This window comes from Crocodylus siamensis, chromosome 3 (assembly GCF_052110815.1).
Source record: "Crocodylus siamensis isolate JL-2025a chromosome 3, ASM5211081v1, whole genome shotgun sequence".
Taxonomy (NCBI): Eukaryota; Metazoa; Chordata; order Crocodylia; family Crocodylidae; genus Crocodylus; species Crocodylus siamensis.
The window spans coordinates 133,810,477-133,826,577 of record NC_143397.1 but is presented as its reverse complement, the minus strand read 5'-3'; the positions used below and the strand labels follow the sequence as shown (position 1 = coordinate 133,826,577).

Genomic DNA, 16,101 nt, shown 5'->3' with positions numbered 1-16,101 from the left:
CCTCCAGAAGCTCCCTAACTAAATCCTCACTAACCTGTGGCCCAGGTGTGCCTCCCCCAGGGGCCAAGGGGGGCCCAACAGGGAGGTGGCTGTTCTGGTCCCTACTTAGGAAGACAGAGGCAAAGAAATCGTTAAACATGTTAGCTTTGCCATCTGGTGTGACGATCAAGTTTCCCATCGTGTCCTGCAAGAGCCCCACATTACCCGGGACCTTCTTTTTACCCCCTATGTATTTAAAAAAGGACTTCTTATTGTCCTTAATCTGGGAAGCTAGTCCCAGTTCCACCTCTGCCTTGGCCATCCTAACTATCCGCCTACATCCCCGAGCAACTACAGAATAGTCCTCCCTGGTGATGACCCCTTCTTTCCATTGGGTGTAAGCCTCCTTTTTAGCAAGGAGACATTCCCGGATGCTTTTGGTGAGCCATGGAGGCTTGTGTGCTCTCCTGCTCCCTTTGATCCTCGTTGGGATTACCTTCCTTTGCGCTTGGAGGATCGTTTCCTTAAGGAGTGACCACTCTCCTTGGACAAAACACTGAATCTTCCTGTCTGTATTATGAGCTCCCTCAGAGTAATGCCATCCATATAGCCAGCAGTGATCAATTCCTATTATCCACCATATGAGCCACTGTTTACCTCTAAACAAACCTAGTGTCTTCCCTTGAACCATTGTTAGTTCTCTACAAAAACCCCTACCCAAGCTCAAGTGTCTGTCCTGGTGCTTGGATCCAACGCTGCACCAGTTCCTTTCCTTTTCTGCCTGGAATCTCTCCCTTGATCATGCTGAGGCCTTTGCCTGTCTGCCAGCTCCAACAACACCTGGGAACCTCGACTGATTCAAGCTTCGCTGAGTGGTGAGATCCCAACTCTCTCCGACTCCAGGAACCTGACTTTTACTTTCTTACTCCAGGCACAGCTTTCTAAACCTGACTTTTGCTAATCAAACTTGAGCTAGACTTCCCTAAAACCTGAACTGAAACTATGTAATATTGTAACTGTTTATTTGTCTCTCTTTTGTATGGCTATTATTACTGGTATCATCATAAGTTCATATAGCTGGCAATAAATAACTTTTATGGTCAAGCTGTTGCTTTACTTTCTCTCTGAACCTTGCCTACTCTTTTTTCCCCTTGACCTCCCCATCTGCTCTACAGCAACACTTCTTTTACCTAAGCCAAAGATCCCTGTAATGCCCAGAACCGGAGTGGGGTCTGCTCATCAAGGGCCTTACGACTAGGATCATTGTGACAAGAGATTGGGACGTATCAGCTGAAAGTGCTGATCAGACGTACTCTGTTAGCATGTGTGTATGTGTGTCTACCTGCATTTATTATTGTCCTGCTGAAATAAGGGATGAATTGAGTTCAACGCACATGAGGCTGTCAGCCTATCAATGCTGAATAGTCCGGCCTGACTCAGATGCGCTCTGTTAACCTGTGTGCTTGTGTCTGATTGCATTTTATTGTTGCCCTGATGAACTGAGTTTAAGGCATATGAGGGTGTTAGCCCTGTCAATGCCAAATAACCCAGCCTGGCTCAGGAGTATCCTGGTGATCTGCATGTATATGTGCGTACATGTGTTTGACTGATTTGGTGGTTGGAGGAACCCAGCCCCATTGAAACCGAGTCCTGCAAGATAGCTCCATTGGGGGTGAGGACTTGCAGAAGGGAAAGATACAGCTCCATATAGAAACACAAGCAACACAAGCAGCACATTGACAGAATTACAGAGACCCCCCAGAAACATACTTCTAATAAATGAGCACACCCCAAAGTGTCGGGCAAATCTGGTAACACACAACTCGAGGTTGCGGGTGTTTTTGGCCCTGTCCAAAAACATTGCTGACCCCTGTTCTATGGCACATGTCTAAAACTAATACACATCCAAAAGATGTAATTAACCAATAACATGAAGCTTCTGACTTCTAGATTACACACCAGAGGAGAAGGTTAAACTAAGTATGGGTTTTCTGGATTTAGCTCACCAGACAGTTCTGTTTCCCCTGTATTTGTATAAATACGTTAGTAGTAACAGGTAAAGTGACAAAGAAATAGATCGCTGTGACTGTGATATGATGAACAGTATAATCCAAAGTCAGAGACTCTTTTATCAATTACACTCAATATAGAAAATATTCAGAAAAATCCAGTAACTAAGTATAACATTAAAACAGAAGTTACCTTTGAAGGTTTCAAGTTCATTCCTGTAAGAGAAAAAACCAGAATATAAAAATCTCAGATTTGAATCTAGGCAACATTTTTTTTAATCGTGGCTGGGATCATTAATTCATTAATATTTCACATGGCTTTATGATTTATTAAAAGGTAAACGGCAATGGATTTGACTGTTGTGATCTACTTTATTAATTGAAACTTATCTGCTTATTCTGTGCATCTGGGTATAAGAAATTGCTTATTTGGGGCAAGTGTTATCATCTCCTTTAGAATCCAAGGTATTTTATACACTTACAAATATTTCAGATTTGCTCCGATTGAAAAAATCTGCTGAACACAAAGTTAACTAATGCAGACTTCTTAGCTCCTCAGACAGTTAAACATCTCTCCTGCTTATCAGAATTTAGCTAAATTGTGGCAGAATGAAAACTGATTAGTATCCCAGCAGTTTTCACTACCGGTATTCCATTTCTGAGCCTTACACCTACCTACTTAGACATCATCAAGAAAAAGCTGATCAGTTAAGGTTTTGATGAGTTCAGGTTTTGGGGGTGAGAATGGTAAGAAAAGAAAAAGGCTAAAAGAAAAGCCCCAGGATGAAGCAGCGTATAAAAAAAGGAAAGTGCAAACAGAATTGGAAAATCTGGTTCATAATGTTTCACAGTACAGAAATAAGTATAAGTGAAGCATGAAAGCAAAAGGTGACAAAAATATAACTAATACAGGAAGTAGACAGCCAGTGGAATACATTTAAACAGTGTTTCAGACTACTGCCAATAACAGTCATAGGCTCCTTTGTCAAACTTTGTCAAATAGTTACGTCTAGTATTTTATATGGTTTGTACATGATTAAATACTATTTAATAATATTAGATGAATACATTCAAATATTCTTTCTATATCTCCAGATCAAGTAGCAAGTTACAAGTTTAAGAACATATTTATTAGTTTGTAGGCTCTGGAATAAGGATAATGTCTTCTTCTGCTTGGTACAAATTTTGGGTGTTACAGGAATATAAATACCTCTCCCATGCTTGCCCTGGAGTGCACACAGCAGCAGGAGCCGCCCTTCCCTCATGCCTACATCCCCCTCAAATGAGCTGCTAATGGATCCATCCCATGCTTCACCCCAGCTGGGCCACGCCTGTTGGTGCCCCTTTGTGCCGATGCCCAGGGCAGTCACCCCACTGGCCTCTCCCTTGTAACAGCACTGGTCCTGTCCAAGATAGAACACAGTACTTCATATGAGACCTCAACAATGCTGAACAGAGTGGAAGAATCATCTCCCTTGACTTGCAAGCACACTCCTATTAACTGGAGCCCAGGATGTTAGTGCCAGTAAGAGCATACTTTTGATTCATAATTCATCTCAAAAGGCTCAATAAAATACTTAGTGAACGATTTTAGTTTAGGTTTCCCTTTAAAAAAGTAGGACAATTAACATATGAAGATAAGTAAGGCTTCTTGTCATTCTCCTTTAAAATGTAGTAAATATAGTAAGAAATATAAGCAGAAATATGTCAAAGGTAAGCAAAAACATCCAGTGGTATGCTTTTATTCTGAGTGTCACTACAAACCTTAATTGTCACACTCTGCAGCAAAAGCTAACCCCCCACCCACCACAAAAAAAAAAAAACAACAAAAAACTTTTATAAAAACTACCTATGGAAAATAAAATAAAGTTACACTTCAATTTGACAACACATGTAAGTATGTTTTTGGATCAGCAACCAGATATGTAATGAAAAATTAACATTAAAGCTGATTACAAAGCTGTTTAACTCCCTAAAATATCAAAACAAATTTCTAGGTCTTTAAACAACAAAAACTCATTCTCCTCTGAAGGCATTTTTGTGAAAGTTGATATGTACTGGAATCCAATGCCATCACTGCATCTAAACCAGTTTATAAACTCATGTCTTTGCCTGTTCTCCTTGCAATGGCCCACAGGAATGTCAATGTCGATTAAGAAATCTAAATCTTGCCTAAGGAAGAGCACAGTTGGAGGAAAACAGAAATAAGTGCAAGACAAAGTGCATTTTTAGATCAGTGCAGACACAACCAGATTCGATCGAACAATTAGTGTCTTCTCAGTGATTAAAATATTGAATGTGGAGGTGAGAAGAGCTGAAACCTACAGGACTCCTTATCAGTTTTCTAGACACAAGGTCTTTCTTAGCGTCCTGAACAAATCTAGTATTTTAAGTCAGCAACCTCAGCGTCCTTCCATCCACCATTTCATTATAAGGTATATGGTATCCTTCCTTCAGCTCCTAAACGTGATTCACTGCTGAATTTATTTTTCCATCAAGTACAGGAAAGCTGCTTCATCCAAATCTGAAGCATATGCTGCTCTAGAAACAACAGAAAGTAGTTTCATAATGGAGGGACAGAAAAAAAGCCCTGCACCTAAACCTACATTTTCAGGTACCACAGGGGTGGGCAAAATATGGCCCAGGGACCAGAACTGGCCCACCAATTCACAGTATCTGGCTTGTGGCTGTCCCCGCAGTGCTTTGCCAGGGACCAAGCCTCACTCAGAGCAGCCTGTGCCTGCTCTGGACTTGCTGATGGCACTGCCCCAACCCCAGCCCTGGCCAGCACAGTTTCCCAGAGAAGCTGGTCCCGGTGCAGCTGCAGCTGCCTGGATATTTCTCGGCTTCTGCCTCCTCTTCCTCCTGCCCCTGCTGTGCTACTCTGGGTAGCAGGTAGCATGAGGAAGTAATGGTGGACGGGGGAAAGCTGCAGCTGGGCAGCTCCTGCTGCAGCACACAGAGCTGCTGTTCCAGGCTGCCTTCCACCAACTCTGCCCACCCAGCACAATGAGCAGCCACCTACGGGTGAATGGGTGGAAGTCAGTTCCACCGGGACACTCTGCGTACTGGATAGGACTGAGGCCAGGACTGCAGTGCAGGCTGCCCCAGGTGGGGCTCAACCTCATGTGGAGTGCCTCATGGGCAGCCGCAGGCCAGATAGGGCAGGCAGTGGGCCACACCTGTACCGCACTGCTCTGCTGCATGTGCCCCTTGTCCCCCCACCCCCAGCAAGCTCCTGGGACCTAGCATGTGGATAGCCCCCATACAGACATGTACACCTACCCCACCCCCAATATACAAGAGTAAGACTTTATTTTGAGCTATTATGCAATAGCCTTTGTATACACCACTCAAAAAAAATATAAAATCGTGACAAAACATTTTTTTAAAATTAAAATACAGTGTAGATGTTCGATTTTTATTATGCAATTTTTTTTATTTATCATTTGTTAAAATGATATCTGCTGAAAGTTTTGTGTACAGCCCTCGATAGCTCACCAAAACTTAAGTAACCAGCTGAAATAATTGCCCAGCCCTGGTGTACCATGAGGGACTTCTACCAGCAAATGACAGACCTAAAGTTTCTACCTATTCTAAACAGAATTACAAAGTTATTAAACTCTCCATCAACACTGCCTTCTTCACACTGCTCACATTTAAATACTGAAATCTATTTGACAAGAAACAATAATAGGAAATGAATGTTTTTCACCAACAAAAATAAAAACACAGTGAGGAAACACCTTGTAAAGTTCTGTTCCTCTTCTTTTTTACACTAATTGGTCCTAAAATTAGGAGCTCTGATGCTGCTGTTCTTCAGAAGGGAATACATCTATAGGTGCTGACAGCTGTGGTACCAGAGATGAGCAAACAATGCAGGCTATCTCTTGAAAATTATGCCTCCTGCTCTTGCCCAAAAAGGAGTCTGACTTAACATGCCCATTTTTTTTTTTTTTATTGTTGGTCCCTTAAAACAGTCACGGCAGCTTTCTGACCACCATTTGTTAACAAAGTTATGAATCTACAACACAGTTTCATTCTATGTAAATTTAGGGTTACAGAAGCATTTTGTAATCATATTATTGAAGACAATTTTACTAAAGCAGAAGTGGAAAAAACAAATAATTAGAATGTGTAGTATTTTCAGCATACACATACCAATTTCAAATGGAGAGATTTTTCTTTGTATCACAGGAAAACCACCAAATCAACAATTTTAGCACTTCTGCTGATCCCTCAAATTACACTATTAAATACTAGATACTTCCAGAGACGCATCTCAATATGTACTCATTGTATATAACCAGCAATTGGCATAACTCAAGCAGCTGAACATTAACCTACTTGATTCTTAAACCTTATTTTTCAAATGCATTGCAAGTTCCTTTTTAGCAGGTACCACTCACCATGCATTTTTTCTTGTCATCAACTATTGGGAGTTAAGGAGAGCAACATCTACTTATGGGAGATACTTCATTATATTACGGGAGCTCTGCAACACTACACTATGTGACCGCCGGGCTGGAAAGGGGGGGGGGGGTGAACCCCCTTAGGAATAGCGGCTTGAGGTGGGAGGGTGCCGCTATTCACCCTGGGACACCGTTGGTCCGGAGTAGGCGTTGGATCATCAGGTTCCCGCCCTGGTTCTCGCCTGCCACGACTTGCTGTTAGGTTCAGTAGGACGGCTCCTGGTTACTCCACAGCCCAGGGTCCCCGGCGGTCACATTGCAGGGCTCCGCCACCCTGGCCTCACGCCTCCTCGGGTATCCTTGTACTCGGTGCCCCGGCTCCTGATCCCCACAGCCGGTTGCCTCACCGGCCCCGCCGACCCTTATCTTCAGGCACCCCGGGCCCAGGGCTCCAGGACCGGGTCCCAGCCAAATCTGGCTTCCTCCCTGGGCCCCTGCCTGGACCTTCCCGATGATACTCCTCACCGGGTTCCTCGTCTAAGGTAAGAAACCTAACCAGCTAACACCAAGCCCTCTGGCTGGACCTTCCCGGTGATACTCCTCACTGGGTTCCTGGCCGCTAGTGTCCGGCACCGGTCTAGGCCCTACCGTGCCTCGTCGGTGCCCTCCTGGGCCCACGCCCTGACACCAGACCGGCAAGTCCCACAAGCTGGGGGTTCACAGTCCCAGAACTCTCTGTCGCTGGAAACCTCGTCCTCCGGGCCGGTCCGCCGCTCCCCGCTCGTGGTACTGGGTCCGGCTGCCACAGATGTCCTTCCCTCTGCCTGGGCGGGTGGCCACTCCCCGCCGGGGTCCGCACTCCCGCCTGGTGCGGAGTTGTCTGCCTGCTCCCCTCCGGGCTCCTCCGCCTCCGCGGCAGAGAGTCCTCTCTCCGGGCCCCGCCTCCGCTTTTCCTTGGCGGCCGCTTTTATTGCCTGCTTCCGGCGTAAACAAGCGGCGAATGTCCCGCTCGGGCTCCGCCGCTGCCGCGGGTAAGCTCCGCTCCGTCTCCCCGGGACACACTAGTTTCAGGTCGTGAATAGATTTAAAAAAATAGCTTCAAGTAGAACATTTTGCATCAATGCAATCTCTTTGTAACAAAAGGAGCTCATAGCTCATTTCAGCAAAAGATCCAGAAGAAACTATTGCAAATTTCTTGCCAGATATATTTGGAGCGGGAAGAAAGGAAGCAGCCTCTGTTACTGCTAATGTGGTCATCTAAAATTGTGTGCTTTCATAACAAATGATAGGTATATAGTTATCCAAGTAGGTTCAAATGATCTCAACCAAGACTCTGTTTCTTTCCCAGTTTATCACTTCAGGTCTTATCCAGACTGAGTGTTAACTAAGTCCCTGGAAGACCTTACATTTGTGGTATATTTTGTGTTTTCAATACCATAAATAGTAACCCTGTCACACATTCAACCAATTAACAGTGTGATGAAATGAGAAAGCTTAAATGGTGGTGTCTAGGCCTACCCCATGGTAGACCACATTCTTCATAACAACAATCAGGTAAATGTCAGCATTGGGAGGGGGAACACCTCAGCCTGATTAGAGACTCCAGGCTGCCCCATGGATGCCATGGGGACTCAGGCACTCCATGGTCTCCCACTGGAGCTGCCCAGAGTTCTTAAAGTGCTGGGCAATGGGTGATGGGGTAATCCATCACCTCTCCCTACATGGTAATTTTGAAGCCGTGTGCTGGATGTCCTGTATTCAGAGCGGTGGGTAAGTGCTGGGCAGGGGGAGCTGGCTGACTCCTGCCTGACATTTTTAGAGCCTTGCACACAACAGCCCAAAGAAGGGCTACACTGTGTTCAGCTTTTAACTTGCCAGTACAGGTAGAGCACATGAAAAAAAAAAGTTTAAAAAAAAAGTGTGGGGGAGGCGGGGGGTACATTTGCACTCTAATCTCCAGACGTAAAATTGTGCACTGTGCCATGCACATTTACCACAGGCCCAATTTATTCTCATTCCTGACCCAATACCACAGACATTGGGCTAAGTCAAGAACATATGAAGCACTTCAAAAAGTTGAGTGAAAAGACATATTCACCTTGTGAAGCTCTCCAAAAGTGTTTAAAAGTACACCAAAAGTGACCCTGGATGGAATACTGTATTTACTAGAACAGTGGTCTCCAACCTTTTAATGGTGAAGATCACTTCTTTTTTTTAAATAAGTAAAGGGTACCCCAGGACCTTCTGTCCCCACCCCGAGATCAACTTGTTGGTGACCAGTGAACTAGAATATAAAATGAGGTTCCCCCCTCAATCAGCAGAGGAAAAAAGCCCCTCATCTTATATTCACATACAAAGCAGAGGGGGGAACAGGTGGCTGCTGCAGGTTTGATTCTGTCCCTGAGCCTGCGTTGGGGCCACAACAACCTCCTGCTCTTCACCTCTGCAGCTTGTGACACTAACTCTAATAGCCTCACCTATGCACTGAATAAAAAGGCATGGCAATATAGATTATTTCAGTTTCAAGCATGAGTTTTTAGAGCAAAAATTACCCAACACTATTTTGAGTAAACTTAGAGAAAATAAAGTTACCTAAAAAGTAGGCCAATCTAATCCTGTCTTGTAATTCACCGACAAAAGAAATAGATCTAACAAAAGTATGACCCAAGGATAATCAATCATACTTTATATCCTTACCATACTGAAAACTCAATTAACAAGGCAAAATGAAGTCAGAGGCAGCAAGATGTTTGGAGACTTCTCTCAAAACATTGTCCATACTCCTAACAAAACTGAGATTAGATATCAATCTACTGAATAAAGATACTGTCAGCAAGGAGGAAGGGACTTTTTAATGGAGGCCCAAGCATGTATTTCCTTCAAAGTAAGAGTTACTTACTGTCAACAGACAGCCATTTTCTGAAGTAAAAATAGACTGAACATTTTCTGGGAGAGTCCTTTACCTACTGAAACCATCTATAAGCATATATTCTTCTGCTAAACCGGATTGCCTAGGAAGAACAGTTAAAACTGCCAATCTCCCCTTCATACTGCTGTCCACTTCGGTTTCTCTTTGTGTTTGGAAACAATGAAGGAACAATTTGATCTTACTTGGAATAAGTAAGTATTATACCACATAAGTATATTTAGTCTGAGACTTTTTATTCAATTTTTCCAGCAACTGTATTGCCAATGTCAACTAAATACTATATGAACATGGGGACAAGTATAGTCCTGGGGCCATCTAGTCAATTCTAACTAGGACGGAGGCAAGTCACTGTTCCCATAATAGGGTTATAAAAAAAAAACAGACTTTGTGCTGCTGACAGTTCTGTGCTTTAAACACTACAATAGTTATTCTTTTTAAAACTCAGTCATTTATGTTGTATGTGAACAAGACTTTTTCTCTTTCAGAAGCAACCAGAACGCAGCTCTGCTTACATTTATTTATTTAAGTAGAGCTTTAACTAGATTTAAGTCGAATTTTGCACATAAGTAGGGTGGGACAGTCTCAAACTATGTAGGCCATACCAGTGTCCTGGCTGATTGATGAAAAACCAGCAAGAGTCTTAGATTCATCCAACCCTGCCCACACATGCCTGGCCCAGCTCCTCCTGAGCAATGACCAGAGGCTGGACTGTGCACTAGGGCTGTGGAAAACAGCACTGTTCTGCTTCAACTTTCATTTAGACATTTTGATGGAACAGTGTTTAGTTTCGTTTCAAAGCACTGTTCCGTTTCGTTGAAACCGTTTCGCTGTTTTGACGTTTCACCCATGGGCTATAATAAGGAAGCACAAAACTGCCTATAACTTTGTCATTTCTTGCCTGATTCAGATGAAATTTGCAGGGATGGTAGCCCTTTCTGAGGGCATGAAGCCTGACAAGTTTCAAGGAGATAGGTACAGGGGTTTTGGGGAAACTACACCTCAAGGAGTTGACAAGCAAAACTGTCACTTGCCGGCAGCCTCCTGTGATCCAAAAGGCAGATCAGAGGCCTACCTGCACCCTCGGGACGGCTGCAGGCCCCCTGATCGTCCTGCTGGATAGCAGGAATCTGGTTCTGCTGCCTGGGGCCACTGGCAGTACCAATCTTCCTGGCACTGGGTGCAGGCTGTGCCCAGTGCTGGTCCCAAGCAGCAGGAGCAGCCTCCTGTGATCTGTTAGGCAGATCAGGGGCCCATATCCCCAGGGGGAGTCTGGCAGAGCCTAACAGCCCTCCCAGGGGTGTGGGCAGGCCTGCAATTTGCCTGCCAGATGACAGGAGGCTACCGCTTCTGGCTGGGACCAGTGCTGGGCACAGCCCACACCCAGTGTCAGGAAGATTGGTGTTGCTGCTGGCCCCAGCTGGCAGCAGCAGCATGCTGTCATCCGGTGCACAGATCCAGGGGCCTGCACCCCTGGGAGAGCTGGGGAATATGCCAGAACCCTCCAGGGGGGAAATGGTCCCTGGATTTGTGCCAGATGACAGGAGGATGCTGCTGCTGGCTGGGACCAGCACTAAAGCCATGTAAGCCCGGCTTTGAAACTTGAAAGGTTTCAAAACTTTTGAAACATTTTGAGTGCCCGTGTTTCATTTGGAAGCCGTTTTGAAGGCTTTTATTTCATTTTGATTGCGCTCTTTCAAGCTTGAAATGCATCAAAACAGCTTCAAAACAAAATACCCAACAAAATTTTCTACAGGCATACTGAGCACCCTGCCTGGGGTGGGGATCAGCCAGGGCAGGGGAGGGGGCCAGGGCCAGGGCTCGGGCACCTGCATGGTCTGAGCCAGGATGGCCGCCTGCCACTGGCAGCCTCATGGCCTGCTGCTGCTGCCAAAGCCTGGGCTGCATGTAGCAGCCCCAGGCAGTGGTGGGGAGGCACTTCTCCCTTCAAGGAATAATTGTTCAATTGGCAACTATGCTTGTTTTGGCAGACCAGATGCAACTAAGAGGGCCTTCTCCAGTTGTCATCCTTTACTGCATCTAAAACAGCCTGTAGATTCATCTAGACAACCAACTTGACCACCTCAAAAAAGATTTGAAATCTTCCTTAAAATGTTAAGGAAATTTGTCAGTAAATTGTGTCCCACTGTATTCCCCTTTACTTGGCTACTATAATAAATTGTTGTAAAGACTGAGTTAGACAAAAACAGACTTAGCTACCAGAAAGGAACAACTAATCTGTTTCTGTGGATAGATTTTATTCTATCAGATTATTCAACCTCTCACTTGCAAGTGTCATGACCACAGAATCTAGGACAGGCTGAGTATGAAGTAATCTATTTCCTTAAATGCGATCTGATATTTGTCATAGTCACTGGTGTATATCTTTAGCCAGATCCAAAAATAAAATAAAAATTAAAAATAAAATAAAATAATTGACAAGACACCAAGAACCGGAGATGATAGATAAGGAATAACAAGTTTTATGACTGCAGTTGACGCAGCTCTAGAGGAATTTCAAGAGTCTGCCATCCTCCTCAAAGAACGCTCTGAAGATACCTACAGATAGGGGACATGAAAAAACAGCCTTATCTGACAAAGAGGATAAAAAGCTAAGGATGCTGAGAGTTTAAGCTGTTCCTTGTTACCAGCTTCACTCAGAAGCTCCTGCTCCTGTTAAAATATCCCCTTTTCCATGGTGTATATGAAGTTATATGTAAAGTTCTGAAAATAAAACTGTCACCAGACACTGAATGTTAAATGGTGTCTAGTACTGAGAATGCAGAGTCTAGAAAGCCTGGTATAGTTTATGTTTGGAAAATACATAATATGACATCTGAGGCCATGAGAAGTACCTATAGCATGGGTGCTATAGCAAGAAAGATTAAGTATACACCACTCCTACTGATCATGATCTCCTGAATGATGCAAGTCCCCTTTGAGGTCACAGGAACCCAGCTCCTTAGGCTGCCCGGTTTCCCCTGAGATGCAGGCTCAGTAGTTTGTCATTTTGGACACTTTGAAATGTTCAAGAATGGCAGTTCCAGTTCTGGGATGGGTTAGAGCAGGCTTGTTCAACATGTGGCCAAGGCATTTTCTGTGGCCCGCGGTGCTGCAATGAGAAACAGAAGTAAACTTGGTTTACTTTTGTTCCCACCCCTTGTCCCTCCCCCAGCCCCTCAACAGCTTCCTGATGGCTGCTGAAGGGCTGGGGAAGGGACAAGGTTCCCACATGCACCGTGTCAGCTTGACCTTTCTGACGCGATGCATGTGGGAAGAGGAGTGCAGACCCAGCCTGCCTCCTCCCATCCCCAGCACCACGTGGGAAAGCCACTGCTTCCCGGCCTGAGCGACTTGCTGCTCCCTGCCCGCAGGTAGGAGGAAGCCTGGCTTGGCTGCCTGGTCACTGGCAGAGGTGGAGGCGAAGCGGCGCGGGCAGGTGCCTCCTGCTGCTGGGCTGTCAGCATTGGTTGAGCTGTGCGGGTCGGCCCCAGGCTCGGGCAGAGCCTGCGCTTGCTGCGTCCCGAGGTGCCGCCCAGCCCTGGCCCCAACTCTGGCTCCCTCCAGCCCAGCGCAGCAATGCGGACCCATGGAGGTGGTGCGGCGGCCGGGCTCGCTCTTGTCATCAGCCTCTACCACCTCCTGCCCAGCTGGGGTGCTGCAGGTAGGGCTGGGTTGGGCAGGAGCCAGGGTCGGAAGATGGCGCCTCCCCTGGGGCCAGGCCGGTGACTGTGGGCTCCTGGCACCTGTGTGTGTGGGGGATCCCTGCCTTTCACAGTCCCAACCCAGTGTCCCTCACTGCTCCTACCTCCAGATCCCAGTGGCACACTGTGTGGGGCATGGGGGGGGCCCAAGTAGCCCCTTGCAGGCTGGAACTCTGCCAGCCCACAAGAGAAAAGCCACAGTTATATGCTTTTCTCCTTTAAAGGAGAACTCACTTTTAAAGTTTGCTTGTTACCCTTTTGCATATTTTTGAGACCTTCATTGGTGTCAAAGGTCATGTGACATCACTTCCTGATGTAATACCACTTCCTGTGAGGTCTTTGAATATGGCTCGCTGGCCCACTGGATGATAAAAAGTTCGTGATCCGGCCCCACATTCAAAAAGGTTGGACACCCCTGGTTTACAGCTCTGTCCAAAAGGTCAGAAAAGTTACTGAGAAGTTGAAATTATCAGAGGAAGTGGTACTGGGCAAGTTAGTACCAAAGCAATGGTCAGTGCCATCACAGATCTTCCCCTAGCTCAGGGGAGGGCAATTATTTTCAGCAGAGGGCCGCTTACCCAGTTTTGGCAGGCTGTCGAGGGCCGCATGGGTAGCCCCACCCCTTGACAGGTGCCCTGCCCCCTGGTCACCATCTTGGGACCAATGTCCCAATGTCTTGGGACCAATGTCCCAGGGCTAGCACCAGTGGGGCCTAAAGCGGTTCACAGGCTGGCAAGGATCTGAGGAGCTCGGATGGGCTGCACCAGCAGGGAGGGGGGAGCTGGCCTGGCTCCACAGAGCCCCTGCTGGCTGGGACCGCCGCACTCCTGCCCCCTGGTGCAGGCCCTGTGCTCCCACTAGCTCCCTGCCCACTCACACCCAGTGTCCCGGAGCCCTGCGGTACAGGTGGGGGACAGCACGCAACCCCAACCGCCTGCGTCATTTTTGACAGGAACCAAAGGCAGAGGAATATTCATTTTCCAAATTTTTTTAGGGGCCCCACGGGCCAGATGGAATGGCCTTGTGGGCCGGATCCGGCCCATGGGCTGTATTTTGCTCACCCCTGCCTTAGCTAGTCCCAGAGTAGACATGGGAATAGTACTATCCCTGTCAGGTGCCCAGCAGCCATAAACTTCAGACAGCATAAAATCAGCTCTGTAGTAGTAACTGAGTGTTGGGCATGCTCCACAATAACAGATTTAACACTACCTTCAGAATGATGACTCCCGAAATGTCTTTGACTCAATGTAAGTTATGGGAAGCAATGCCACAAAATCACTCCTGCAGCCTGTGGTCCTCTCATGCAGAGAGGACAGCTTAGATACTATCTTAGGACTCTTCAAATGGCAAGAACCTAAAAGTGACATCCCTCGTTAAGAGAATTTACTGCCCAACATTTCAAAGAAGGATCAGGAACCTCTTGTTGCCTCAGTGTCAGAGGCTTCTTCTATTGAGTTCTCCATTTAAAAAACAACTTTAACGTGTGCCACTATAGGTGCATTTTAAGAAAGATTTGCAAATAGTGTACTTTTACAGGGATACAGTCTTTTCATATGCAACAAAGGCACATATGTCTATTATTCAGGGGAAACTTCCACATTGCTCAAAGGGCATGTTTCAAAACGTGGAGATTTTGACCCAGTCATGGCTCCAGCACTGAGGTAGGCTGTCATTTAAAAACAAATTATACCAAGAAGCTAACAACAAAAATTAATAAAAATAAAGAAATTAAGTACAGCAACTAAATTTAAAACTATGCAGCAACACTACCATCTAAGGCAAGCTTAGGGAGCTTTGATTCTGCTACAGTCTGTATGAAGGAATGAAGCAATGGTTGGTCACATTCCGTCCTAAGGGCATAAAGGGTGGGAAACACAAAGGCATACACTGCCCCCAAAGAACATGTGTGGTTATATGGTGGACTTCTGTATATGGGGGCACACACACCAACAGTGAGATCCATATATACAGATACTCAAGACAAAAATGATATGTTATTCATCAGAAATTAAGTATACCACCCCCCATTCTGGCTACATTTGGCCAAATAATTAACATATAATCATCTTATTGGTAGCATGTTAGCTAAGCTATTTTTAGATATAACTATTTGCTAAACAGCCACTAGATTATATTTCAACACCTATCAAAATAAATTGCTTAAATCTGAACAGATTTCTTTGGAAATGCATAAATGCTTCAATATGTATGTTGACTGAATTCCTCTCAAAAAGCTTCATAAAGATTATTGCACTGGATTAGATGTACTAATACTCATCTTCACATGTTTCTAAAGTGTGTGGCAAGTTAACTAGTACTGAGAAACTAGTAGCCAGTGTCACTCAATGCTGTAGATATTCGGCAGAATGGTGAAAAAATAGCCAAGGATACTGTTGGATAAATTTATCCCAACACAGAAAGCTAAAATATTCCTGTGATGAATGCACTGATCCAGGTTCAATTCCCACACCAGATCTGGGCTCAACCCTGGCTCTGCCACAGATTTCTTTTATGCCCTTGGACAAGTCACTCAATCATTCTGGCTGGCTGTCTCAGTTCACCATCGATATAATGGGAATACTACTACTACTGCTTTTCTTCCACCCTTTGCATTTTCCAAAACATGTATACTTAACTACTATCAGGTAATCCTACTAAAATCATTGGGCCTATGCGCATGGTTTACACATTAGCACATCCAGACCTTTAGAAGCTAATGTTTTCATGTCAGGGACTATCTATATGCCTGCTCAGTGCCAAGACAAAAGGGCACTAACAACAGCTGACACTTCTTGGTAACATAATACTACTTCCCATAATGGTAATACAAACGCAACAGGTTCAAGAAAGATTCAAGAAAAAACAGGAACATTTTTTCATCTTTAAATAAAAGTCAAGTCATCCCTCTGCCCAAAACACAGGAACCAAAAAATGTTAGCTTATTTTCTTTTCCATACGCTGAACACTCTGCCTCATTACTGTATGTGGAACACCTCCTCTGCCCTTTATTTGAAAGAGAGCTAGGAAGATAGATAAGAGGATGGAGCAATTCTACTTAATGGATCACAGTG

At 45.2% G+C, this 16,101-nt stretch overlaps 1 protein-coding gene across 2 annotated transcripts in view; it reads right to left on the bottom strand.

Annotated features, from left to right (window-relative positions):
- DTNBP1 (dystrobrevin binding protein 1) overlaps positions 1 to 16,101 on the bottom strand; it is a 117,864-nt gene that overhangs the window by 59,112 nt on the left and 42,651 nt on the right. For both annotated transcript variants that reach the window (XM_090039252.1, XM_090039251.1), the window contains exon 7: positions 2,182 to 2,204. In XM_090039252.1, the coding sequence (XP_089895378.1) occupies positions 2,182 to 2,204 (23 nt within the window). The remainder of the gene's footprint in view (positions 1 to 2,181; positions 2,205 to 16,101) is intronic.